This window comes from Mobula birostris, chromosome 14, assembly GCF_030028105.1.
Source record: "Mobula birostris isolate sMobBir1 chromosome 14, sMobBir1.hap1, whole genome shotgun sequence".
Classification (NCBI taxonomy): domain Eukaryota; kingdom Metazoa; phylum Chordata; class Chondrichthyes; order Myliobatiformes; family Myliobatidae; genus Mobula; species Mobula birostris.
In genome coordinates, this window is record NC_092383.1 from 51,129,836 (window position 1) to 51,156,985 (window position 27,150).

Below are 27,150 nucleotides of genomic sequence, written 5' to 3' on the forward strand. Positions count from 1 at the left end.
TATACTGTACACCATGGGGATAGGACTATCGAGTCTCTCAAAAGCAGAGGTGGAGGTGTATGCCTCATGATCAACTCCTCTTGGTGCACAAATGTATCAGTGTGCTCACCAGACCTGCAATATCTCACAATTAAGTGCCATAGGAGATTTCTATAATAATTTTGGAAGCGCATAGGCAGGAAGGCAAGGGAAGTGGGGTAATGCTCTTAATTAAGAATGAGATCAGGGCGATAGTGAGGGACAAAACAAGATCTAAGGAGCAGAATGGTGAATCCATCTGGCTAGAGATTAGGATTAGTAAAGGGAAAAAAATCACTGGTGAGAGTTGCCTATCGGACACCAAATAATAACGTTACAGTGGCACAGGCAATAAATGGAAAAATTTGAGGCATGTAAGAATGGAACAGCAATTATCATGGGGGTCTTTAACTTGCACATAGATTTGGTGAAACAATTTGGTCGAGACAGTCTTGAGAATGCATCCGTGATGGCTTTCTTGACAGCATGTTACCGAACCTACAAGGGAACGTGCTATCTTAGATCTGGTTCTATGCAACGAGATAGGTAAAGTTAGTGATCTTGTAGTTAGGGATCCTCCTGGAAAGAGTGATCACAGTATGATTGAGTTTCTCACACGAATGGAGAGTGTAATAGTTCAATTTAAAACCAGTGTATTATGCCTAAACAATGGATACTACAATGGGATGAGGGAGGATTTGGCTAGTGTAGATTGGAAACCACAGACTATATGCTGGGACAGTTGAAGAACAGTGGAAGAATTTCAAAGAGATTTTTCACGGTGCTCAAAAGTATATTCCAGTTAAAAGCAAGAACAGTAAGGGTGAGGAGATCCAGACTTGGGTAACTAAGGAAATAAAAGGCAGCATCAAACTAAATGCTTGTGTGTACAAAGTCACGAAGAGTAGTGGGAAACTGGAAGATTGGGAAGATCTTAAAAAGCAGCAAAGAACCACAAAGCAAGCAATAAAGAAAGAAAATAATTATGAAAAAAACTGCACAAAATATAAAAATGGATAGTAAAACTTTTTATAATTATATGAAGCTGAAAAGGGTGGCTAAAGTGAATGTAGGTCCCTTAGAGGGACGAGTAGGGGGAATTGATATTGGATAATGAGGAAATGACAGAGGCTTTGAATGACCATTTTGTGTTGGTCTTCACAGTAGAGGACATGTCTAACATGCCAAAGAGATATGTTATGGATGCGATGGGAGGCGAGGACCTCGATACAATAGCTATCACTGAAGAGGTAATGCTGAGCAAACTTGTGGGCCTGAAGACAGACAAATCCCCTGGTCCTGATGGAATGCATCCCAGGGTACTGAAAGAAATGGCTGAAGTTATAGTAGAGGTTTTGGTGATAATTTACCAAAATTCTCCAGACTCTGGGCAGGTCCCGGCAGATTGGAAAAAGGCGAATGTCATAACATTGTTCAAAAAAGGATGCAAGCGGAAGGCAGGTAACTACAGGTATCCCCCGCTTTTCGAACGTTCGCTTTACCAAACCTCAGTTACGAAAGACCTACATTAGTACCCTATTTTCGCTAACAGAAGGCGTTTTCTGTTATGAAAAATGCAGGCGCGCCCCGAGCAATCGACAATTGCCTCTGATCTGGGCCGACAATGACGTACCGGGTGGCACCTAATTAATTAGCTTGTTTATTTCGGCTTTTTTCTTAAAGATGTGCTGTGTGCCTCCCGGCTACCACTGTACCCTGCACGCTTCGCAGATTGGTATCAGGTCGCTGCCCGGAGGGTGGGGGCCACAGCACCACCCAAACTCCAACAGCTCAGCCTAACACACCACCATCAGTGTCCCAGTTCCGGTAAATGATACTACACTGTACATACATTATTTCTAATTTATATCGGCTGTGTATTTTTACGTGTTACCTGGTATGATTTGGCAGCTTCATAGCTTAAAGGTTACTGGAGAGGGCTTGCGTGCGATTTTCACTACGGAGAACAGTTCAGACAATGATTGCGGAAAAGTATTTCTACTTTATATAAGCTGTGTATTTATCATAGCGTTCCTGCTTTTACTATATGTTACTGTTATTTTAGGTTTTATGTGTTACTTGGCATGACTTGGTAGGTTATTTTGGGGTCTGCGAACGCTCACAAAATTTACCCATATAAATAAATGGTAATTGCTTCTTCGCTCTACGACATTCCGGCTTACGAACCGTTTCATAGGAACGCTCTACCTTCGGATGGCGGGGGAAACCTGTATAGGCCAGTTAGTTTAACATTTGTATTTGGAAAAATGCTTGAAGCTATTAAAGAAGAAATAGCCAGGCATCTGAAAGAAAAGGAGGTTCACCAGGATGATTCCACAGATGAGGTTAAGACTATAAGGAGAGGTTGAGTCGCCTGGAACTGTACTCATTGGAACTCAGAAGAATGAGAGGAGATTTTATAGAAACAAATTTATGAAAGGGAAAAATAAGGTAGAGGCAGGAAAGTTGTTTCCACTGATAGGTGAAACTTGAACTAGGGGACATAGCCTCAAGATTCAGGGGAGTAGATTTATGCCGGAGATGAGGAGGAACTACTTCTCCCAGAGCATAGTGAATCTTGGAATTCTCTGTCCAATGATGCAGTGGAGGCTACCTCAGTAAATATATTTAAGATGAGGTTAGATAGATTTTTGCATAGTAGGGGAATTAAGGGTAATGGGGGAAAAGCAATAGATGGAGATGAATCCATGGTCAGATCAGCCATGATCTTATTAAATGGCAGAGCAGGATCAGCAGGCTAGATGGCCTATTCCTGCTCCTATTCCTTATGTTCTTAGGTATACGTTCCACCTCAGACCAACGTCAAGCAGGCTTTAGATGATCTGAGCAATGGGATCAATATGCAAGAAACAGCGCACCTGGATGTCTTCCTTTTGGGGGATTTTAACCAGGCCAGCCTGGAAAACAGAAAAAAATCACTAAATAATTACCATCAACATATCACTTGTAGTACAGAAGAAACTCACTGAACCATTGTTACACCACATTCAAGAATGCCAACCGTACTATTTCATGCCTTCACTTCGGAAAGTCTGATCACCTGGCTGTACTTTTACTCCCCGAGTATAGACAGAGACTGAAGACTGCAGCACCAGTAGTGAGGACCAAGAAGGTATGACCAAGGGAAGAGCAGGAACACTTAAAGGACTTCTTTGAATTGGCAGACTGGACTGCATTCAGGGATTAATCTTCAAATTTGGATGAGTATGCCGCAGTTGTTACCTACTTCCTTAAAACCTGTGTGGATAAGTGTGTGCCTGCGAAAACTTGCTGTACAATCCCAAACCAAAAACAATGGTTGAACCAGGAAGTACGTTGTCTTGAGGGCTAGATCTGTGGCATTTAAATCTAGTGACCAAAGTCTGTATAAGAAAACCAGGCATGACTTGCAGAGGGCTATTTCAAGAGCAAAGAGACAATTCTGAGGGAGGTTGGAGGCAATATTTGATGCACGATTACTCTGAAAGGGTTTGTAAGACATTACTTCCTAGAAAGTAAAACCCAATAGCATGAATGGCAGTGATGCTTCACCACCAGATGAACTCAACGCCTTCTATGCTCACTTTGAGAGGGAGAATATAACTACAGCTGTGAAGATCCCTGCTATACCCGATGACCCTGTGATCTCTGTCTCAGAGGCCGATAGTAGGCCATTTATAAGGAGGGTGAACCCTCAAAAGGCGGCAGGTCCAAATGGAATACCTGGTAAGGCTCTGAAAAATTATGCCAACCAACTGGTGAGAGTATTCAAGAACTTTCTCAGCCTCTCACTACTATGGTCTGAAGTTCCCATCTGCTTCAAAAATGCAACAATTATACCAGTGCCTAAGAAGAGTGGTGTGAGCTGCCTTAATGATCATCACCCAGAAGCACTCACATCGATGGTGATGAAATGCTTTCAGAGGTTGGTCATGGCTAGAATGAAATCCTCCCTCAGCAAGGACCTAGACCCGTTGCAATTTGCCTATTGCCACAAATAGGTCAGCAATTGACATAATCTCAATGGTTCTTCATATGGCCTTAGATCACACGGACAATACAAACACCTGTTCGTTCACTATAGCTCAGAGTTTAACACCATCATTCCCACAATCCTTTTTACTAAGTTACAGAAACTTGGCCTCTGTACCTCTCTCTAAAATTGGATCCTCGACTTCCTAATTATAACACCACAATCTGTGTGGATTGATGATTTCTCTTCCTCGTTGACTATCAACACATCTCAGGGGTGTGTGCTTAGCCCAGTGAACTACTCTCTCTATATACTCATGACTGTGGCTAGGTATAGTTCAAATACCATCTATAAACTTGCTGACGAGACAATCATTTTTAGTAGAATCTCAGATTGAGATGAGGGCGTACAAGAGTGAGATATACCAGTTAGTTAAGTGATGTTACAGCAACAACCTTGCACTCAATGTTAGTAAGATGAAAGAGCAGATTGTGGACTTCAGGAAGGGCAAGACAAGGGAAGATCTCTGAGGATCTAAGCTGGTCCCAACATATTGATGCAGCTATAAAGAAGGCAAGACAGTGGTTATATTTCATTAGGAGTTTGAAGAGATTTAGCTTGTCAACTAAAACACTCAAAAACTTATATAGATGTACCATGGAGAGCATTTGCCCAGGTTGCATCACTGTCTGGTATGAGGAGGCTACTGCACAGGACCAAAGATACTACAGAAAGACATAAAAGACAGCTCCATCTTGGATACTAGCCTCCTAGTAGCCAAGACATCTTCAAGGAGTGGTGCCTCAGGAAGGCGATGTCCATTATTAAAGGACCCCCTTCACCCACAGCATGCCTTCTCATCGTTACCATCAGGAAGGAGGTACAGAAGCCCGAAGACACACCCTCAGTGATTCAGGAACAGCTTCTTCCCCTCTTCCAAACACCTATCACCTACCACCTTATACTTCTTCTTCCCGTTTCCCGCCCCCCACTTTCTCGCTCTAACCTCATCTTTTTTCCCCAGTCCTGGTGACGGGTCTCCGCCTGAAATGTTGACTGTTAACTCTTTTCCATAGATGCCGCCTTTATACTGGCTATATCCCCCTACCCCTTCTGTCAAATTAAGGGTCCTGACCTGAAACATTGACTGTCCATCTCCCTCTAAAGCATCTTGCAAAATCAAAGACCCCACACACCCTGGATATTCTCCCTTCTCCCATCAGGCAGATGATACAAAAGCCTAAAATCATCTACCACCAGGCTCAAGGACAGCTTCCATCCTGTTGTTGTAAGGCTATGGCAGGCTCCCCCAATACAAAAGATAGACTTGATCTCACAATGTAGCTTGTTATGATCTTGCACATTACTATCTGCCTACACTGCATTCTGCAGATGTTGCATTATATTCTGCATTGTTATTGTTTTACCATGTACTGCCTCAAAGTACTGTGTAATAATGTGCATGTTCAGAATCTGATTTAATACACTGGCATGTGGTGAAATTTGTTGACTTTGTGGCAGCAGTACAATGCAATAGCAAATAGTAAAAAAGACAAATCACAGCATGTACATACAAAATAGTTAAATTAAATAAGTAGCGCAAAACTGGAAATAAAAAAGTAAAGAGGTAGTGTTTAGGGGTTCAGTGTCCATTCAGACACCAGACGGCAGAGGGGGAGCAACTGTCCCTGACTTGTTGAGTATGTGCCTTCACGCTTCTGTACCTCCTTCCTGATGGTAGCAATGAAAACAAGGCATGACCTCGGTGATGGGGGTCCTTAATGATGAATGCCGCCTTTTTGAGGTGTCACTCCTTGAAGATGTTCTGGATACTACTGAGGCTAACGCTCATGATGGAGCTAAGTTTATTTCAATCCTGTGCAAGAAAAAATGCTTTTCACTGTACCAGTAACAATAAACCAACTCCAATTCTGTTTGCTGCTTGTTTTTCATTTGTTCATACATGAATATGATTCCTTTGTTACAAGGATTTACAGGGAAAAACTTGAAAGAGGAATTAGAGTTTGGATGGCAGCTGTCCGAAAGAAAAAATCCTGGTGAGAAACAAGGGAAAGGAAAAGAAGCAGCAGATACTACACAGAGGTTAATTTTTAAATCTGCCTATCACATCAGCAGCAGATGCAACAATTACTTGATCAGGGTAGAAAGAACAGTCATGAACCAGGGTGTACAAACTCAAAACATGGAGTTGTCTATTCAGCACAGGATGACAGGAAAATCTCTTCACCAAAAAGGTAGTGAATCTTTGCAATACTTTGCAATGTGCAGTTGGAGTCTCAGTTGATGAATATATTCTGAAAAACTTACGAGGATCAAGACACCTGCAGGTAGTGCAGGAATGTGATGTCAAGTTTGAAAAAAAACAGCAATGATCCTACTAAGTGGCGGAACAGCCGCAAGAAGTCACCTTCTGCTTCTTTCTCTTATCAGATCAAAATTGAGCAAATGAGGTTATTCTTAAAGCAGCAAAACTGGTCAGCTCCAGAGTAGTGCCCTGAGGAATTACTGCAACAATAACCTAGGGGCTGAAATGATTGGTCACCACGAGAGTATAATGTAAGACTATTAATTCTGACAGGGAGAATGGAAAATTTAATTTTTTTTTAAGTACACATTATACAAGCAAGATATGAGCAGGTTGAAGAGATTTAAGCGGTGGTTCAACTAGGATGTTTAAGTGCTCACAAGCTAAAAAATAGTTACTAATGGAAAATGATTACATTTGGAGATGATCAGAATTGGAGACGCAGAAGTTTATAAATCTGGAAGAGATTACAGAAAGGGAGGGACCATGCGAGGCTGAGATTTGAGATCTGGAAAGAACATTTTTAAATAGTTATTGCTTGACTGACAGCCATTGGATGATATCAAACAAGAATAAAATGACTCGTTATGACTTGCTTACATTTAGGATATAGGTGGCATCAAGTTCAAGGAAAAAAGATAAAGGGAGGCCAACTGGAATGATCACGTCTGGAGTATGAAGAAATTATTCAGCAGTAGCAAAGTTGAGGTGAGAGAGGGGTGGAGTCATTAGTCAGGTTAGATGGCCTCAGCAATATTGCAGATGGGCAGATGGCAATTCATTTGAGAGCCAAACATAACAAACAGTCCAATTCAGTTTTGGACAAATGCCAGGACAATAGAGGATTTTTGATCTGAAATATTATTTCACTTTCCAGAATTTTCTTTTCTACTTTTTAAAGCATAAGATATAGGAGAGGAATAGGCTATTTGACCCATCAAGACTTCTCCACCATTCGATGAGGGCTGATCTATTACACCCTCTCAACCCCATTCTCCTGCCTTCTTTCTGTAACCTTTGATATTGATCAAAACCCACCTCCCTCTGCTTAAATATATCCAATGATTTGGCCTCCACAGCCACCCGTGGCAATGAATTCCACAAATTCATCACCCACTGGCTAAAGAAATTCCATCTGGTTTGTTCTAAACAGATATTAATTTATTCAGAGGCTCTGCCCTTTGGTCCTAGACTCTCCCACTATTAGGAGTATCCTCTTCAGATCCACTATCCAGGCCTTTCATATCCAGTAGAATTCAATGGGATTTGCCCCTCACCATCCTTCGACACTCCAAAGTTCAAGCCCAGGCACAACAAATGTGCATCATACATTAACCATTTCATTCCAGAATCATTCTCATAAACCTCCTCTGGATCCTTTCCAATGCCAGCACATCCTTTTCAGATTATGGTCCCAATGCTGTTCACAATATTCTGAATAGATAGATACTTTGTTGATCCCAAAAGAAATGTGATCTGACCAACACCTTATCAAACCTTAAGATTACATTCTTAATGTTCTTATATTCTAGCCCTCTGAAGTGAATGTTTACATTGCATTAAGCCTTCCTTACTACTGACTCAACCTACAAGTTAATCTTCAGGGAATCATACGCTAGGACTCCCAAGTCCCTTTGCACTTGTAATTTTTGAATTCACTCCATTTAGAAAATAGTCCTTGCTTTTATTCCTTCTACCAGAGACCATATACTTTCCCACAGTTTCTACCTGCCACTTCTTTGCCCATTCTCCCAACCTGTCCAAGCCTTTTTGCAGAGCCCCTGCTTCCTCAACTCTACCTGTTCTTCCACCCATCTTTGTATCATCTGCAGACTAGGCCACAAAGCCATTAGTTCTGTCATCCATATCATTAACATTATGTGAAAAGTAGTGGACTCAACCCCAACCCCTGGGGAACACCACTAGTCACCAGCAGCCAAACAGAAAAGTCCCCCTTTATTCCTACACTTCGCCTTCTGCCAGTCAGCCAACCTTGCATCCTTGCATCCATGCTAGTATCTTTCCTGTAATACCAAGGGCTTCAATCTTGCTTAGTAGCCTTATGTACAGTACCTTATCAAAGACCTTCTGGAAACCCAAGAAAATAAAATCTACTGATTTTTGTCTATACTGCCATGTTATTCCCTCAAAGAATTCCAACAGATTTGTCAGGCAAGATTTCTCCTTAAGGAAACCATGCTAACTTCGGCCTATTTTATTGTGTGCCTCCAAGTACCTCAAAAGCTCATCTTTATTGAACTGTAATTCATTGTTTATTTTCTATTATTATATATTATATTAGAACATTATAAAGTTGTTGACAGAATAGGCCATCTGGCCCAACAAAGCTTGCCAAATTCCCGTTCACATATTCTGGTGAAATAACTGTCAAAAGTTTAGATTTGAAAGTCTCCAAGGTACTACTCTCAACTCTACAACTAGGTAGTTTGATCCATATATCCACACCTCGCTGTGTAAAGAAATGCTTCCAGATATTAGTCCGAAATCTCCCCTTAACCAGTCTCCCCCATGGCCGTGTGTCCTCATTGATGGATTAAGTTGGCATCCACCTTACTTATACCTTTAATGATTTTGAACACTTCTATCTTGTCTCTTATTCTACCTCTACTTCGGCTAAAAAGATTTAATTCTTTCAATCTTTCTTTATAGCTCATACCCTGTAGACCAAGAATGAGTCCAGTCGTCCTTCTCTGGACTCTCTCCAACACCTTCACATCCATCAAAATATGAAGCCCAAAATTGTACACAGTATTCAAGGTGTGGCCTCACAAGTGCATTATACAGCTTAAGGAGAACATCCCTAGACTTGAACTCCACTGAGTGTTTTATATACCCCAACATTCTATTAGCCTCACACATAAAAGTTCTCTAGGAAGAGGTACAGTCGACGTTTCAGGCCGAGACCCTTCCTCAGGACCAACTGAAAGAAGAGCTAGTAAGAGATTTGAAAGTGGGAAGGGGAGGGGGAGATTCAAAATGATAGGAGAAGACAGGAGGGGGAGGGGGAAATGCGACTGTACCTCTTATTAGAGATGCTGCCTGACCTGCTGCATTCACCAGCAAATTTTATGTGTGTTGCTTGAAATTCCAGCATCTGCAGATTTCCTCGTGTTTGCGATTCTGTGCATTGTCTAGATTAGGGGTCACCAACCCGTCAATTGTGAGACTTTCCCAGTAGATCCCGAAGAAAAATCAAAAATAAATACACAAATACTGTTGTAATGTGAGCATTATAAAAATAAGTAATACTAATTAGGATAATGGTAATATAGCAATATTTTCGCTAAAAAGCTGTTTGTAAAGAGAGATTGTTTCCCGGTTGCGGGGGTTTAGTTCCATTCTTTCTGCCCAGTGCGCATGTGTGTATTTCCCCTGCCATGCACCGCGTTTTCAGCGTAGCCTGTGTTGCATCAAAGCGACCAATCAGATTAGATAAGAGTACTGACTGTCGCAAACATCAATATAAGGCAGTGTCCCCAACCCCCGGGCCGCAAAGCATGCAGTGGTACAGCGGTAGTTAGGATGCACACAGTACATCTTTAAGAAAAAAAGCCGAAATAAACAAGCTAATTAATTAGGTGCTGCCTGGCACGTAAATGTCGGCTCAGATCAGAGGCAACGCAATCAGCACTCGCTCGTGATAACCCGATAGCATGGCGGAGGCTCCACGAAAGAAGGCGAAAACATACAAATTCCATCCAGAATGGGAAGAGGAATTTCTATTTACCTTGGTGAAAGACAAGTATGTATGTATGTTGTGCCACCAAACACAAGCAGTGACTAAAAGAGGGAATCTGGAGGGGCACCACAACACCAGCCACCAGGAATTTAAAGACACCTACCCCACAAAGAGCGCAATTCGTGCCTGGAAAGTTGAGGAGCTGAAATCGGGGTTGAAGGCCCAGCAATCGTTTTTCTCAAAACATGCTGCTCAAAATAAGGCTGCTATTGAAGCATCACTTCGTGTAAGTCACCTTTTGGCTGAACACAAGAAGCCTTTTACAGATGGCGATTTATTCAAGGAAGCAATGGTCGTTACCGCAGAGACTGTTTTTAATGACTTTAGAAACAAAAATGGCATCACAATGGCAATATATAATATACCGCTTGGCCCTGCAACAGTGACAAGGAGGGTAGAGTCACCGTCAGAGGACGTGAATATTTTTCACTGCAGTTCGATGAATCCCTGGATGTAATGCAAACAGCTCAGCTTGTTGTATTTGTCAGAATGGCTTTCCAGGATTTTACAACAAAGGAGGACTTCCGCACTCTTTTGCAATTAGAGGAAAAAATGAGAGGTAAGGATACTTACAATGAGTTTTAAAAAATATGTCCGTGAAAATGACATCCCCATTCATAAACTGGTGGCAATTACTGCTGATGGGGCCGAGCAATGTGCGGTGTGTGCATTAGTTTTATAGCACTAAAAGTGCCTACTTCGGGTTAACTTATCAATGTGAAGTTGCATTTTCACAGATGAAAATTATTAAGTCTAAGTACAGGAGCTGATTTACTGACAGACACCTCACTAGGGTTGCCAACTTTCTCACTCCCAAATAACAGTCAAATCCCACGACAGCAGGAATTCAGATGCTGGAAATTCAAGCAACACACATCAAAGTTGCTGGTGAACGCAGCAGGCCAGGCAGCACCTCTAGGAAGAGGTACAGTAGACGTTTCAGGCCGAGGCCCTTTGTCAGGACTAACTGAAGGAAGAGTTAGTAAGAGATTTGAAAGTGGGAGGGGTAGGGGGAGATCCAAAATGATAGGAGAAGACAGGAGGGGGAGGGATGGAGCCAAGAGCTGGACAGGTGATTGGCAAAGGAGATATGAGAGGATCATGGGACAGGAGGTCCGGGGAGAAAGATGGGGGGCGGGGGGGACCCAGAGGATGGGCAAGGAGTATAGTCAGAGGGACAGAGGGAGAAAAAAAGAGAAAGAATGTGTGTATATAAATAAATAACGGATGGGGTACGAGGGGGAAGTGGGGCATTAGCAGAAGTTAGAGAAGTCAATGTTCATGCCATCAGGTTGGAGGCTACCCAGACGGAATACAAGGTGTTGTTCCTCCAACCTGAGTGTGGCTTCTTCTTTACAGTAGAGGAGGCCGTGGATAGACATGTCAGAATGGGAATGGGATGTGGAATTAAAATGTGTGGCCACTGGGAGATCCTGCTTTCACTGGCGGACAGAGCGGAGGTGCTCAGCAAAGTGGTCTCCCAGTCTGCGTCGGATCTCGCCAATATATAGAAGGCCACATCGGGAGCACCGGATGCAGTATATCACCCCAGCCGACTCACAGGTGAAGTGTCGCCTCACCTGGAAGGACTGTCTGGGGCCCTGAATGGTGGTAAGGGAGGAAGTGTAAGGGCATGTGTAGCACTTGTTCTGCTTACAAGGATAAGCGGATGGGGGGGACAAATGGACAAGGGAGTCGCGTAGGGAGCGATTCCTACGGAAAGCGGGGGGGGGCAGAGAAAGATGTGCTTAGTGGTGGGATCCCGTTGGAGGTGGCGGAAGTTACGGAGAATAATAGTTTTGAGCCAAATTTCAGGGAACTAGCAGAAAGTATTCAGCCCCAGTCATCACACTGAGTGCAACAGTCAATTTTTATTCATCTATTTTTCGTGTTGAAATAAAATTAAATAATGAAACTTAGAATTAAAGGTGTGAAGTATTGTAATAATCTTAAAGAAAGACAGCTATGGCCTGTTTGATATGCTAGTTACAGAGTTTTCTTGTTTGAATTAATTTGAAAGTTTGACAAAAGTATTTTATGTAATTCAAATACAATTCACCCAAATAAAAGGCCTCAAATTGGAAGTACAATCTGAGCTATGTTTTTCTCTAAACGATTCAGTAGGTAGATCTTGCCTTTCACTGAGGTCGAGGTAGGGGAGCTTGGGCTTAAAAAGGTTGGTGACCACTAGTCTAGATGTTGATAGTGATGAGTCTTCCAGGACGCCCAAATCCTTCTCATACAGTGCACTTTCTAACTCAAGGCCCCTCCCCCCCCTCACTGTATAGTTATATCTAATATTTCTATTTTGTATATGGTAATACTTTGCATTTACTTACATTAAATTTCATCTGCCATTTATCTGGATTGTGTTTAGATCTAACTGTATTGATTCTACTGCCTGGAAGTTATCAGCCACCCACCTAATTTCGTGTCATCAGCAAACTTTACTAGTTTATTTGTTATGTGCTTATCCAAATTATTAACAAAAATTTAAAAACAGCAGCAGCCCCAAAACTGATCCCTGCAGAACCCCACTTTTAACGTCTTCTCGGTGTGAAAAATGAACCTCTCACCATAACTCGTTGTTTTCTATCTTTCAGCCAATTCTGCACCTATTTGCACCTTACCCTCAGTCCCTACCTCCTACAAACTGATTGGTCGACCTCTTGTGGAGTACCTTGTCAAAAGCCTTCTGAAAGTCCAAGTAAATAATATTAATTGCCCTATTGTTATCATAAATTTTAGTTGTCTCTACATAGAACTCCAGTATGTTAGTAAATCGTGATTGCCCCTTCTGAAACAATGCTGGCTTTCTGCTAACATGCCTGTTCTTATCAGCTGCTTTTCCATCTCATTCTTTATTAATATTTCCATTATCTTCCCTATGACACACAGTAAGCTTACTGGTCAAAGTTACCAGGCTCCATCCGGTCATCCTTCTTGTACACCAGGATAACGTTACCCCATTTCCAGTCCTTCAGGATTTCACCAGTCTTCTGACTTTTGAAGAATACCTGATAGGGGTTTGTATATATAATCACAGACCTCTAAGTACTCTTGGATACATATTGTCTGGCCCTGGAGATTTATTAACTTTCAGCTTTTTCATCAGAAGCAGGAGCTCACTTAAATGAACCTTACACTTACTGGCACTTTGTTAATATCTTCACAAGTGAATACTTCAATAAAATATGAGTTTAAAATATCCACTCTGTCCTTTATGTAATTTATCAACCCACTATTATTCCTAATACACTTGACTTCCTCCTTGACTTTTCTTTTATTACTAAAGTATTGAAAAAATCTCAGGGTCAGTCTTAGCATTATCAGCAACATCCTTCTCAACCTGCCTTTTGACAATCTGAATTTCCCTCGACTATCGCTCTCATATTTTCCATATGTCCTATGATTAATGTCATCACTACTTTTTTCCTGAATTCCTTATATAGCTGTCTTTTCTTCAATATTTTTTACGTACATCTTTATTCATCCATGTGGTTGATATATTTTTTATTGATTCTCCCAACCTTGAGTCATTGATCCCATTGTTCCTCAACTGACTTAATGTTAAACAGTTCTTGCCAGTTTACCTTCTGAAGTCTTTACCACATCTGCACAAACTATACCCTTCTGTAATTCAATTTAGTGGCCTTAGTTTTTACTGATAAATTCTCCCAAAAAACTTTGAGACTAACAACATTATGATCACTTGCTCCTGAGGCTCAACAACTTCCATACTTAAAATTCTATCCTGATTGTTACAAAATATCAAATCTAGACAGGCCTCCCATCTTGTTGGGGCATTGATATACTGGATCATAAAACAATCACTCAATAACTCAGTGAATTCACATTCCTGTAATCCAGTAGTCACTGGGTTCTCCCACTCAATACAGGTGTCCCCCGCGTTTCGAACATTCGCTTTACGAAACCTCACTGTTACGAAAGACCTACATTATTACCGTTTTCGCTTTCAGAAGGTGTTTTCGCTGTTACGAAAAAAAATTCAGTGCACGATAAAAAATCAGCGCGCGATAAAAGGCAGCGCACCCCAAGCAGCTGCTCTCCCCCGGATTCGGAACTGTATTGCTTTAACACGTGCCTGTGAGCAGCCGTTTGCAAGATGAGTTCTATGGTATCAGAAAAGCCTGAAAGAGCTCGTAAGGGTGTTACACTTACGGTAAAACTAGACATAATTAAGCGTTTCGATCGTGGTGAACGAAGTAAGGACAACGTGAGTTTGGCTTGTGGAAGCTGACAAACATGATGTTGAAGAGGTTTTGGCATCCCATCACCAAGAACTGACAGATGAAGGGCTGATGCAATTGGAAGAAAAAAGGATAACAATCGAAACTGAATGAGTAATGATAAAGTACGATTTTAATTTTGAAAGGGTACGTCGGTTTAGGAGATATTTGCAGGATGGTTTGAATCCTTATTAAAGAACTGTGCGATAGAAAAATGCGCGAGGCTCAGCAGTCAAGCAAGCCTTCCACATCAGCCACAGCAGACGACAAACCTCCACCTTCGACATCGAGGCGGACAGAGATAGAAGAAGATGAGTTGTCTGCTCTAATGGAAACAGACGACGAGATGACACCCCAGTGTCCCAATACCCCAACCCCCAGGCCACGGACAGATACCGATTCGCAGAGAATGCAAAGGTAGCCAGGAGGCACACAGCACATCTTTAAGAAAAAAGCCAAAATAAACATGCTAATTAATTAGGTGCCGCTGACAAGTAATTGTCGACTCAGATCAGAGACGACGCAATCGTAAATCGGCACTGATCTGGGCCGACAATTATGGGCTGCACCTAATTAATTAGCATGTTTGTTCCGGCTTTTTCCTTAAAGATGTGCTGTGTACCTCCCAGCTACTACTGGACCCCTGCGTGCTTCGCGGCAATGTATTGCTCGGTGGTCTCGAGGGTGGGGGCCACTGCACCACCCAACCTGCGACGACTCAGTCTAACACACCATCATCAGTGTGCTCGGCGCTATCCCAATTCCGGTAAGTGATACTACAACGTACATACATTATTTCTACTTTATATAGGCTGTGTATTTTTATGTGTTATTTGGTATGATTTGGCAGCTTCATAGCTTAAAGGTCACTGGAGAGAGTGTTCTTGCCAACAGCGCTTGTGTGAGATTTTCGCTACAGAGAACAGTTCAGTAATGATTGTGGAGAAGTATTTCTACTTTATATAGGCTGTGTATTTATCATATCATGCTACTGTTATTTTAGGTTTTATGTGTTATTTGGCATGATTTGGTAGGTTACTTTTGGGTCTGCGAACGCTCACAAAATTTTCCCATATAAATAAATGGTAACTGCTTCTTCGCTTTATGACATTTCGGCTTACAAACCGTTTCATAGGAACGCTCTACCTTCGGATGGTGGGGAAAACCTGTATTTGGGAAATTAAAGTCTCCCATAACTTGCTTTTTTAATATTCTGAGAGAGTTGTTTACTGAAATCATTATCAGCATCAGGGGGTCTATAACATACACTCAATGTTATTCCCTTAACCTTATTGCTTTTAATTCTCACCCAGATATCTTCACTAGGTCTTGATTCATTTCCAGTCACAAGCAGCCTCATGTTTAAATTATCTCTTATGTATATGGCTACTCCTCCACATTTACAATCTTGCCTATCTTTCTGAAGTATAGTTAGTATATGCTTTAATACTGCATATTCATCATCCTTTGATGTCAGCCAGGTTTCAGTTATTACTATTATATCATACTTATACATACTTGCATACAATTCCAGCTATTCTTAATACTTTTTTCATTTATACAGACCATCCTTAGTTTATTACTGATGTTTCTCATCTTATTCCGACCCATTTTTATACTTTGGAAGCCTGTGTCCTAATAGGTTATCTCCCACTATGGTGTTTCCTCTTGGCAGATATAGAGTAGATGTACTCAACAAAGCAGAGCTTTGTGTCAAGAACCAACACATCCTTAGGTTGTTAACACAAATGACACATTTCACTCACTGCATGTTAACACGTACAAGAGTGTTAGGATATGAATCTGAATCTGACCCTCGCCATCCAGGACTTGCCCTTTTCGCAATACTACCATCAGGGAGGAGGTACAGGAGCCTGAAGATACACACTTGAGGAACAGCTTATTCCCCTCCACCATCAGATTTCTGAAATGGGTGGGTAATAAGTGGGGAACAATGCAAAGGGGGGGGGGGGTCCAGAGCTGTGTTAGGAGAGAGACAGAGAGATGGGAAGGGTAGGGAGGGAGGGAAAAGAGCCCGACGATGATAGACAAGGCAGAGGGAGATAGGCTCCCAAATGGGAAGAGCAGTGAAAGGGACAGAGAGGCACATCCTGTCCCTAACAGAGTGGCCACTGAGTGTTTGTTTGGCATCTCCTGCAGCTGTAGCCCATCCACTTCAAGGTCTGACATTTTATGCATCCAGAGGTGCCCTCTGCACACCACTGTAACACATAGTTATCTGAGTTTTTGAGTTCCCGTTGCCTTGCTGTCAGCTTGAGCTAGACTGGCCATTCTCCTCTGACCTCTCTCATTAACAGGCATTTTCACCCACAAAACTGCTGTGCACTGGATTTTGTTTTTTTTTTTTTTTGTTTTTTTTGTACTATTCTCTGTAAACTCCAGACTGTTGTGCGTGAAAATACCAGGAGATCAGCAGTTTCTGAGATACTCAAGCCATCCTGTCTGGCACCACCAGTCATCTCATGGTCAAAGTCACTTTGATCACATTTCTTCCCCATTGTGATGTTTGGTCTGAACACAAATGAATCTCTGACCACGTCTGCATGTTTTTTATGAACTAAGTTACTGCCTCAAGATTGGCTGATTAGATACTTGCATAAATGAGTAGGCATACCTAATAAAGTGGCCACTGAGTGTATTTGTCTTATGTGCAGTGGTTGTTTGTAACTAACTTATATAATACACAAATATAGATTTTTGTAAATTCTGTTGTATTTCTATACTTTTCTATAAATGCCTACAAGAAAATGAGTAAGATATCCATATATTATGTATGATAAATATATATGATAAAGATTAAAGCAACATGGTCCTAATGAGAGATCTTGGCCTGAAGTATCAACTGTTTACTCCCTAGATGCTGCCTGGCCTGCTGAGTTTTTCCAGAATTTTGTGTTTGTAACTCAGGATTTCCTGCATCTGCAAAATCTCTTATGTTGAAGATAAAGATTAGATTTGTCTGTTACATGTACAGTACATCGAAGTACAGAGTGAAATGCATCATTTCCTGCAAATCAAATCAACAAGGACTGTGCTGGGCAGCCTGCACACGTCGCCACACGTCCAACACCTACATAGCATCCTACAGCTTACTAACCCTAAACATATGTTTTTTGGATGATGGGAGGAAACCAGAGCAGCTGGAGGAAGCCCACAGTCACAGGGAGAATGTACAAACTCCTTATCCTTACAGACAGCGACAGGACTGGAACCTGATCTTATGGCTGGCACTGTACAGCGTTACGGTGTTTAAATAATTGTGCCTGGCCTATTCCAAGATCCCTGCCTCCCATATTGTACTGCAGCAGCAAAAATTAACACATTTCAAGACATATTTAATATCACTGGCATATGATCCTGATTCAATAATGGACTCACCATTTTTGTAGCCACTGAAGTCAGGTTAACTGGCCCATAATTTCCTTTCTTCTGCCTCCCTCTCTCATTAAAGAGTGAGTGATTTTCCAACCCTCTGCAACCACTTTTGCCTCTTGTGATTCTTGAAAGATTACTACTAATACCTCAATACAATCCCTCTAGCTACTTCTTTCAGAAGGACTGTGGTGTAGCCCATCCGGTTCAGTTGACTTATACACCATCAGACTTTTTAGCTTCTTAAGCACCTTCTCCTTAAGTAAAAGCTACTACACAAACTGCTGTCCCCTGATACATTTGAATTTCTGGCATGTTATCAGTGTTGCGTGGGCACGTGGCCAAGTGGTTAAGGCATTGGACTAGCGATCTGAAGGACGCGAGTTCCAGACCCAGCCGAGGCAACGTGTTGTGTCCTTAAGGCACTTAATCACACAGTGCTCTGCAACGACGCTGGTGCCAAGCTGTATGGGCCCTTCCCTTGGGCAACGATTGGTGTCATGGAGAGGGGAGACTTGCAGCATGGGCAACTGCTGGTCTTCCATACAGCCTTGCCTAGGCCTGCGCCCTGGAGAGTGAAGACTTTCCATGCGCAGATCCAGCATCATTTTATAATGGTCCAAAGTCCACTCCACTCCACAACTGGTCAAATGCTGCTTCAAAGACAATCGCTCTTTCAACATTGATGTATTAGGTCCACATTTGTGCTAAGGCCTTAATGGAAATTGGACTGAGCAAAACCTAAACTTTGCACTGATGAGCATGTTAGTGATGAACAGGTATCAAACTGATAGAACAAACCTCAATTTGAAAGAAGACTAATCGGGCAATCAATGGTCAGATTAGATATATTCTGTTTTCTACGGACAAGAAATGTATAGCCAATTTTCCAACCATCAAGGTGGTGTTAGAAATGCATTGGAACAACTTAGCTAGTGCCACAATTTGCTCTGGAGGGCAAGTCTTTGTTACCATCTATAATCAAGTTTTCAATTACAGAAAAGGATATTTTCTGCACCCAAAGCCTTTGTTGTATCCAAAGCTCCCAGTTGCTTTTTAAAATCAAGGAGGGAATAAAATTAGTGGAAAAATCAGCTGGTCATTGTGAGGGTCTCAGCAGGAAGCAGAGATGGATCATCCACTCAGATTTTAGAGCTAATCATGCTTGTGAATCCTACAGCAATAGGAAGCTTAATTTAAGACAGCAAATGTTGTTCTGAGGAGTCCAAATCATATAGCCCTTAACTTTTACCACTAGAAATCAGACATCCATGACCATTGAGCTCATCATTTCTGCCCAAAATGATGGCAGCTAATCTAGGCTAGACTTTCTTTAGCTTGTACTCTGCAAGACAGATCATGAAGTTTTAAGTACACACCAAAGTACTTTTTAAAATGCAGGAGTTCGTCTTGTCAGATGTGGTAATTCAGGATACCTGACTATTTCCCTGATGAGTACATCTGCGGAAGTACACCCAACTTCAATGCTTGACTGACCAAGTCAAGGTATTGGAGCTGGAGTTGGATGTACTTAGGATCATTCAGGAAGCTGAAGATAGTAGTGATGAAACCTTTGACGAGGTGGTTACCCCCAGAGTACAGACTTCAGTCAGAGTGGATCGGTGACCACCCAGAGAAGCAAGGGATTAGGAAGTCAGTGCAGGGTTCCCCTATGGCCACTCCCCTCAGCAACAAGTATACCTCTTTGGATACTAGTGGTGGTGGGGGGGAGAATGACCCATCAGGGCATGGGAGCAACAGCCAGGCTGGCAGCACTGTGGCCGACTCTAAGGCTCAACAGAGAAGGAAAAGTCAGGCAGTGCAGTAGCTATAGGGGACCTGATAGTTCAGGGAGAGAGAGGAGGTTCTGTGGCCGCAAAAGAGACACCAGGATTGTGTGTTGCCCCTAGAGTGCTAGGGTCCAGGATATATCAGAGCAGCTGCAAGATATTCTCAAGGGGGAGGCTGAACAGCCAGAGGTCATGGTGCGTTTTGGCACCAATGACATAAGAGGCCCCACGCAGTGAGTATATAGTTATGAAAGGGGCTGAAGAGAATATTAATGTCCCGTACATTTTCTGGCCTCTATTTTTCCTTATTATTGTGTTACGGTTTCCTGGTACACCTACAAATCCTCCTCCATTGCCAGCACCTGCTGGGAACTGCTTTAAAAACAAGAGTCTCTCTCTCTCTCTCTCTCCCTCTATCTCTCATCTTGTCTTCTTTATAGCTGCATCAATATGTTGGGTCCAGGTTAGATCCTCAGAGATGCTGACACCCAGGAACTTGAAATTGCTCACTCTCCACTTCTGATCCCTCTAAGCTTAGTCCGTGTTCCCTCATCTTACACTTCCTGAGTCTACAATCAGCTCTTGTCTTATTGACATTGAGTGAAAGGTTTTGCTGTGACACCAATCAACTAGTGGGTATATCTCACTTCTATTCGCCCTCTCATCTCCATCTGAGACTCTACCAACAATGGTTGCATCATCAGCAAATTTATAGATGGTATTTGAGCTATAACTAGCCACACAGTCATGTGTATATAGAGAGTAGAGCAGTGGGCTACGCACACAGCCCTGAGGTGCACTAGTGTTGACGAGGAGAATACATTATCACCAATCCACACAGATTGTGGTCTTCTGGTTAGGAAGTTGAGTATCCATTTGCAAGAGGGAGGTACAGAGGCCTAATTTCTTTAACTTATCGGTCAGGACAGTGGGAATGAGGATGTTACAAGCCAAGCTATAGTTAACACACAGAATCCTGACAAAGGTGTTTCTATTAACCAGGCGATCTAAGGCCATGTGATGAGCCATTGAGAAGGTGTCTGCCGTACACCTATTGTGGCAACAGTGGGACCAGATCCTTGTTGAGGTTACTGAAGGAGGCAAGAGACGACATTGCTGGGGCCTTGACCAATAGCTTCATGCCCTCTCTAGGCACAAGCGAGGTCCCAGAGCACCGGCAAGTGGCCAATGTTGTACCTCTCTTCAAGAATGGAACTAAGGAAAATCCTGGGAACTGTATACTGGTGAATATCATGTCAGTTGCAGAGTAATTGTTGGAGAAAATTCTCAGGGATAGGATATATAAGCATTTGAAAATCATTGGAAAATTAGGGAGAGCCAACATGGTTTTGTGCACGGCAGGTCATAGGTCGTGTCTTACAACTTGATTCTGAGTTTTTGACAAGGTGACGAAGACATTGATGAGGATGGGGCAGTGATGTTGTCTACACGGATTTTAATAGGGCATTTGACAAAGTCCCACATGGGAGGCTAATCCAGAAGATTAAGATCCACAGCAACTTGGCTGTTTGGATTCAGAATTGGCTTGTGTACAGCAGACAGAGGGTAGTTGTTAAAGGGACTTTTCCAAACTGGAGGTCTGTAATTAGTAGTGTTCTGCAGGGATCTATGCTGGGACCTCTGCTATTTGTGATGTATATAAATAACCTGGATGTAAATATAAATGGGTGGGTTAGTAAATTTGCAGATAATAGCAAGATTGGTGGAATTGTGGATAGTGTAGAAGGCTGGCAAAGAATACAGCACGATATAGGCCAGTTATAGATATGGACACAGATATGGCAGTTGGATTTTAACCCAGATAAATGTGGGCTGTTGTAACTTGGTACGGCATTTGCAAGGAGACAATACGCTGTTAAGGGCAAGATCCTTAACAGCGTTGTTGAGCAGTGAGACCTTGGGATACAGTTCATAGCTCCTGGAAAGTGGCTACACAGATCAATAAGGTGAAAAGAAGCTCAGAGACTTTGTCCTTCACCCTGCCTTGTGCAGCTGGATCCTGGACTTCCTGTAAGAATGCCGGCAGGTGGTAAGAGTGGGCTCCCTCACCTCTGCCCCTCAATGCAGAAGACCCTCAGGGCTGTGTCCTAAGCTCCCTCCTTTACTCTCTCTATACCCATGACTGTGTCACCACCCACAGCTCCAATCTGCTAATTTACTGATGATACTACATTGACTGGCCTCATCTCAAATAATAACAAGGCAGCCAACAGATAGGAAGTCATCATCCTGACACAGTGGTGTCAAGTAAACCTCTCCCTCAATGTCACAAAAACAAAGGAGCTGGATGTGGACCAAGAAGGAATGGAGACAAACTAACCCCTATTGCCATCAATGGGTCTGGGGTTGAGAGGGTGAACAGCTTCAAGTTCCTCTGCATACACATCACTGAGGATCTCACGTGGTTGGTACACACTGGCTGTTTGGTGTAAGAAGTACAGCAGCACCCCTTCCACCTCAGACATTTGACAAAGGGTATGAGTCCCCAAATTCCAAGGACTTTCTACAGGGGCACAATTGAGACCATCCTGACTGGCTGCATTACTGTACCTCCCTCGATCGCAGGATTCTGCAGAGAGTAGTCCGGAGAGCCCAGCACATCTGTCGATGTGAACTTCCCACTACTCAGGACATTTCAGAGACAGGTGCGTAAAAAGGATCATTGGGGACCCAAGTCACCCCAACCACAAATGTTCTCGCTGCTGCCATCTGGAAATGGTACCGTAGCATAAAAGTCAGGACCAACCAGCTCCAAGACAGCTTTTTCCACCAGGCCATCAGACTGATTAATTCACGCTGATAAAATTGTACTTCTAAGCTATACTGACTATCCTGTTGTACATGCTATTCATTACAAATTACTATAAATTGCACATTACACATTCTGATGAAGATGCCACATAAAGATTTTTACTCCTCATGCATGTGAAGGATGTAAGAAATAAGGTCAATTCAGATTAAGGTGGCTGATGGAATGCTAGCTTTCATTAGTTGAGGCGTTGAGTTCAAAAGTCAAGAGGTTATGTGAAACTTCATAAAACTCTGGTTAGGCCACATCCGGAATATTGCATAGACTGGGGTCTGGTTGCCCCACTATAGCAAGGATGTTGAGGCATTGGAGAGTGTACAGAAGGGGTTTACCAGGATGCTGCCTGATTTAGAGTGCATATCCTATTGTGAGAGGCTGGATAAACTTTGGTTGTTTTCTCTGGAGTGGGTGGCTGAGCGGGAGATCCGATAGACGTTAGAAGATTATAAGAGACATAGATAAAGTAGACGGGAAATATGTTTCAGGGTTGAAATCTCTAACCAGAGGGCATGCATGGAAAGTGAGAAGGTGTGGGTTCAAAGGGGATGTGACAGGCAAGTTTTTTTTAAACTCAGAGAGTGGTGGATGCCTGCAATGCATTGCCTGGTATGGTGGTAGAGGTAAATACATTAGAGGCTTTTAACAGATGTTTGGATCGGCACATGGATGTAAGGAAGATGGAGAGATATGGACATTGTGTAGGCAGGAGGGATTAGTGCTCGAGTGTTTTTTGATTTGCTTTTTATCTGGTTCGGTACAACATTGTGAGCTGAATAGTCTGCTCCTGTGCTATACTGTTCTATGTTTGTTTATTATCCTTTCAGCTGGGTGAACATACATCCACATCATCTAGGCAAAGTGTCATTGGGTAATGTCTCCAAACAAAAAAAAACACCTTGGTTCACAAAAATCTTTGACAACTGATCAAATAATTGGAAAATTGCAGGTAATAAATTACTGTTTTCATGCCTTATTCATTGGGAAGCCTAAACATCATCACAACCTCCAATTGGGTCAAAGCTATGTCACATATACTACCTGCCTGGTGCCTGTAGCCCAAAGCTAACTTATCATCTATTCTCTACTTGTAAGAGCAAGAAATAAGATGTGGGCAAAGAGGGCTTGCTGGATGGCAAATATTAGAATGGGGAGAGATGACCAGATAATTGGGGGTGTGAAGCAGGGAGAGAAGGATGTTTGGATGGGAGAACAAAGTTAGTATTGGCATTAGTGAAACATGAGTTATAAAGAAATAAATTATCTGAGAGAGGGTATCAGAAACAGGGGTTTAACCTCATAGCACTTAGTGTTTTGTGACAATGGCACTAGTGAGTCTGAATATTATTTCTAAACTATAAATGAATGTCCTTAATGTGATGTCACATTCCTGATAATTATTTGCACATTTCTTATATACAATATATGTGCAAAAGCAAAAATAATTCTCCGTGTTCCACAACCTAAATCTTAAGAACCTGTCCATTTTGTTTGAGTGGATTCTGTTTATCATTAGCCTATCTTCAGGAAGTTCCAAACCCATGACAACTCCTCAAACAAAAAGTCTCTCATCAATTTCCTTCTAATACCTCCACCTACTTAAAATTTACACTCCTGATTAACTTCTCAAAAGAAGTATTTTCCATTGTCCTCAGTTTCTTGCTCAGACAATGGCACAGTCTAACAGGTCTATTGCTAGGATTGGAGCTGATGCCACAAAGGTCTTGCGCTTACCTCTTTAATTAGACAAGACTGTGCTGCAAGCATTTTGTCATAAGGAAAATACTTCCCTTTACCAAACTGATGTTTGCATCATAACAGTCCTAACAGTTAAGTCACCCCAAGGTTTACATTTACATCCCTCAAGAATAACAGCTAGGGTCCTCCCTCCCCCTCCCAATTAAGAGTAGAAACATTACCAGCTCTTATCCATGGCTTCCAGGGTTGATTGTTCACTGTTTGCTAATTTGGTGTTGGAAGTCCTGAAAGATCAAAGGTGCTCCCCTTTGGTGAAAAGACCCGTGATGCCAGACCAGATTATTTGTGGGGCAAAATCCACCCCCAAGATATATATCCCTTCTGGTTTATAGTCACAGTCTACTCACTGCCTTGTTCTGGCCATCTCCTGTGCTGGGTGAACGAAGGATACCTAGAGTATTCGGGGCTAGTGAAGGGGTGGGGCTAAGTAAATGAAGTTAAGGATCTTCAACGATAGGGAAGATCCTGGGTAAGAAAAGGGCATCCATGGGTTGAAGGACAGAGGTTGAGGTGTTGCGGGTGCACGAAGGCAAGAAGATTGAAGATATGGGTGGTAGGGCGGCAGTGAGCAAAAAAGAAGCCTTCCCGAACACGGCGATGTGTAGAGCTGCATGTGCACTTGTTCTCTGAAGTCCTCAATATTTTATAACTTGGCCTTCTCCACTCTGAAGGCTGACTCCGCCACCCCCCCCCCCCCGAAACCCACGTCCTCATCCAAGAACAGATCTCCTCTCTACAAAATTATCTGGGTACCCATCTGTTCGAAATTCCTTTCGATCATAAATCTCACCTTAAAGGTTCTTCTATCGTCGAGTGCTCCGCTGAACCCACCTTTCAGCGCAAGAAACCTTCAGCGAATCCAAGCTCCCGCTCACAAATCTGTCTGCTTACCCTTACACTGCATCATGGGATATAGCAGGAGGAGATGTGAACTACAGCTCCCATAATTCCGTTCAGTCACGCATGCGCGTCAAATCCCCCGGAACGCACCAATCGGTGTGCATGCGCGTTAGTTCTCGCCGTGTCAGGCCGTGAGGATTTTGCCAGTTGGGTGAGGTGTATTATCGAACTGCTTGCTCATGCTTTGCCGCATTTTCTATTTCAGTAATTGACTAATACAATTTCACCTCCAAGTTATGGCCGGAAAAGTAAAATGGGCGACAGACATTGAGAAATCAATACTCTTAAATAATTTTGAAAAGAGGGGCTGGATTCAGACTTCTGCTGATGAAGACTGGAACTTCTACTGGTGAGTGAAGTACGGGTATTGCTCTGTGATATTTTTTCCCAAAGTTATTTATTTTAGTTCTCGACACCTTTAAGGTTGCTTCCCACAAACCTAATGCTTGGAGCAGAGGGGGATCCTATGGATATTCCAGATGTCTCTATGAGTGATTACTGTGGTCTGTGATCTTTCACAGATATCCTCACGTAATGTATACATCTTCATAGATTCCTCACCTGGGTGACAGTAGCATATAGTGAGTACTGACTAAACTGAGAAGAATATGGGGATTTCAATTTGTGTGGTTTATCTGAGGTTCTTGGACTGCATATAAGGATTATGACACAGTAAAAAGATTGAGGGCAAAGAGAATCTAAAGGCGTTTAAGATTAAGACCATAACACTATCGACCATAAGATATGGGTGCAAAATTAGGCCACTTGGCCCATCGAGTCTGTTCCGCCATTCTATCATGGCTGATTTATTTTCCCTCTCAACCCCATTCTCCTGTCTTCTTCCTGTAACCTTTGATGCCCTGACCAATCAAAAATCTAACAACCTTCTCTATAAATATATCCAGTGATGTGGCCTCCACAGCTGGTTGTGGCAATGAATTCCACAGATTCACCACCCTCTGGCTAAAGAAATTCCTCCTCCATTCTTAATGGTTACCCCTTTATTCTGAGGCTGCGCCCTTCGGTCCGAGACTCCCCCACTCTAGGAAACATCCTCTCCACATCCAACCTTTCATCATTTGATAGGTTTCAATAATAATCCCCTCATTCTTCTAAACTCTAGTGAGTACAAACCCAGATTCATCAGATATTCTTCATAAGATAAGGCTTTCATTCCCTGGATCTCCTCTGTACTGTCTCCAAAACCAGCTCATCATTTCTTAGATGAGGGTCCAAAACAGCTCAGAATACTGAAGTGTGATCTAACCAACACCTTATAAAACCTCAACTAATATCCTTGCTTTTATATATTGATCCTCTCGAAGTGAATGCTAACACTAACAATCTCAAAACATCAGAGGATGAGGGGTGACCTGATAGAGGTATACAAGATGATGAGCGGGTTTGATCATGTGGATAGCCAGAGGCTTTTTCCCAGTGCTGCAATGGCTAACACGAGGGGCCATAGTTTTAATGTGCTTGGAAGTAGATACAAAGGGAATGTCAGAGGTAATTTTTTCACACAGAGTGGTGGGTGCATGGAATGCACTGCCAGCGAAGGTGGTAGAGGTGGATACAATAGGGTATTTTAAGAGACTCTTTGATAGGTACATGGAGCTTAGAAAAATAGAGAGCTATGCGGTAGGGAAATTGTAGACAGCTTTGTAGAGTACGTTACGTGGTCAGCACAACATGTGCTGTAGATTTTCTATATTTCTTTTGCAGAAGTGCATTAAGAGCAAGGAGGTAATCGAAGTATTGGGCCTCTTGGGAACAGAATATTTGCAAGGGGTATGCTCTTAATGAATAGGTCATATCCATATTTTATAAGGAGAAAGATGCTGTTATTGCGGATTCCAGAAAGGAGTGACTGGGATAATATAGAACATATTAAAATGGAAGATGTGTATATATAAGACAGGAGAAGAATTGGGCCATTCGACCCATCAAGTCTACTCTACCATTCGATTGTGGCAGATCCGTTTTTCCCCTCCTCAACCCACTCCGCAGCCTTCTCCCTGTGTCCAATCAAGAACTGATCAAGCTCTGCCTTAAATACACCTAACAACCTAGCCTCCACAGCTGTGTGTGGTAATAAATTTCACAAATTCAGCACCCTCTGGCGAAAGAAATTTCTCTGCATCTCTGTTTAAAA

At 42.4% G+C, this 27,150-nt stretch overlaps 2 protein-coding genes across 7 annotated transcripts in view; one reads left to right on the top strand and one right to left on the bottom strand.

Annotated features, from left to right (window-relative positions):
* LOC140209892 (bcl-2 homologous antagonist/killer-like) overlaps window positions 1-24,989 on the bottom strand; it is a 121,305-nt gene extending 96,316 nt beyond the window's left edge. The window contains exons 1-2 of one of the 2 annotated variants that reach the window (XM_072278527.1): window positions 24,886-24,989; window positions 2,898-2,936 (exon numbers count right to left, since the gene is read on the bottom strand). The gene's annotated coding sequence lies outside the window, so the exon portion shown is untranslated. The remainder of the gene's footprint in view (window positions 1-2,897; window positions 2,937-24,885) is intronic. The other variant, XM_072278526.1, reaches the window with a different exon arrangement.
* Window positions 24,990-25,113: 124 nt separating this feature from the next.
* The window catches only part of ttll1 (tubulin tyrosine ligase-like family, member 1), a 30,416-nt gene continuing 28,379 nt past the window's right edge, over window positions 25,114-27,150 (top strand). For 2 of the 5 annotated variants that reach the window (XM_072278528.1, XM_072278532.1), the window contains exon 1: window positions 25,114-25,344. In XM_072278528.1, the coding sequence (XP_072134629.1) occupies window positions 25,232-25,344 (113 nt within the window). In that variant the 5' untranslated portion in view covers window positions 25,114-25,231. The remainder of the gene's footprint in view (window positions 25,345-27,150) is intronic. The other 3 variants (XM_072278529.1, XM_072278530.1, XM_072278531.1) reach the window with 2 other exon arrangements.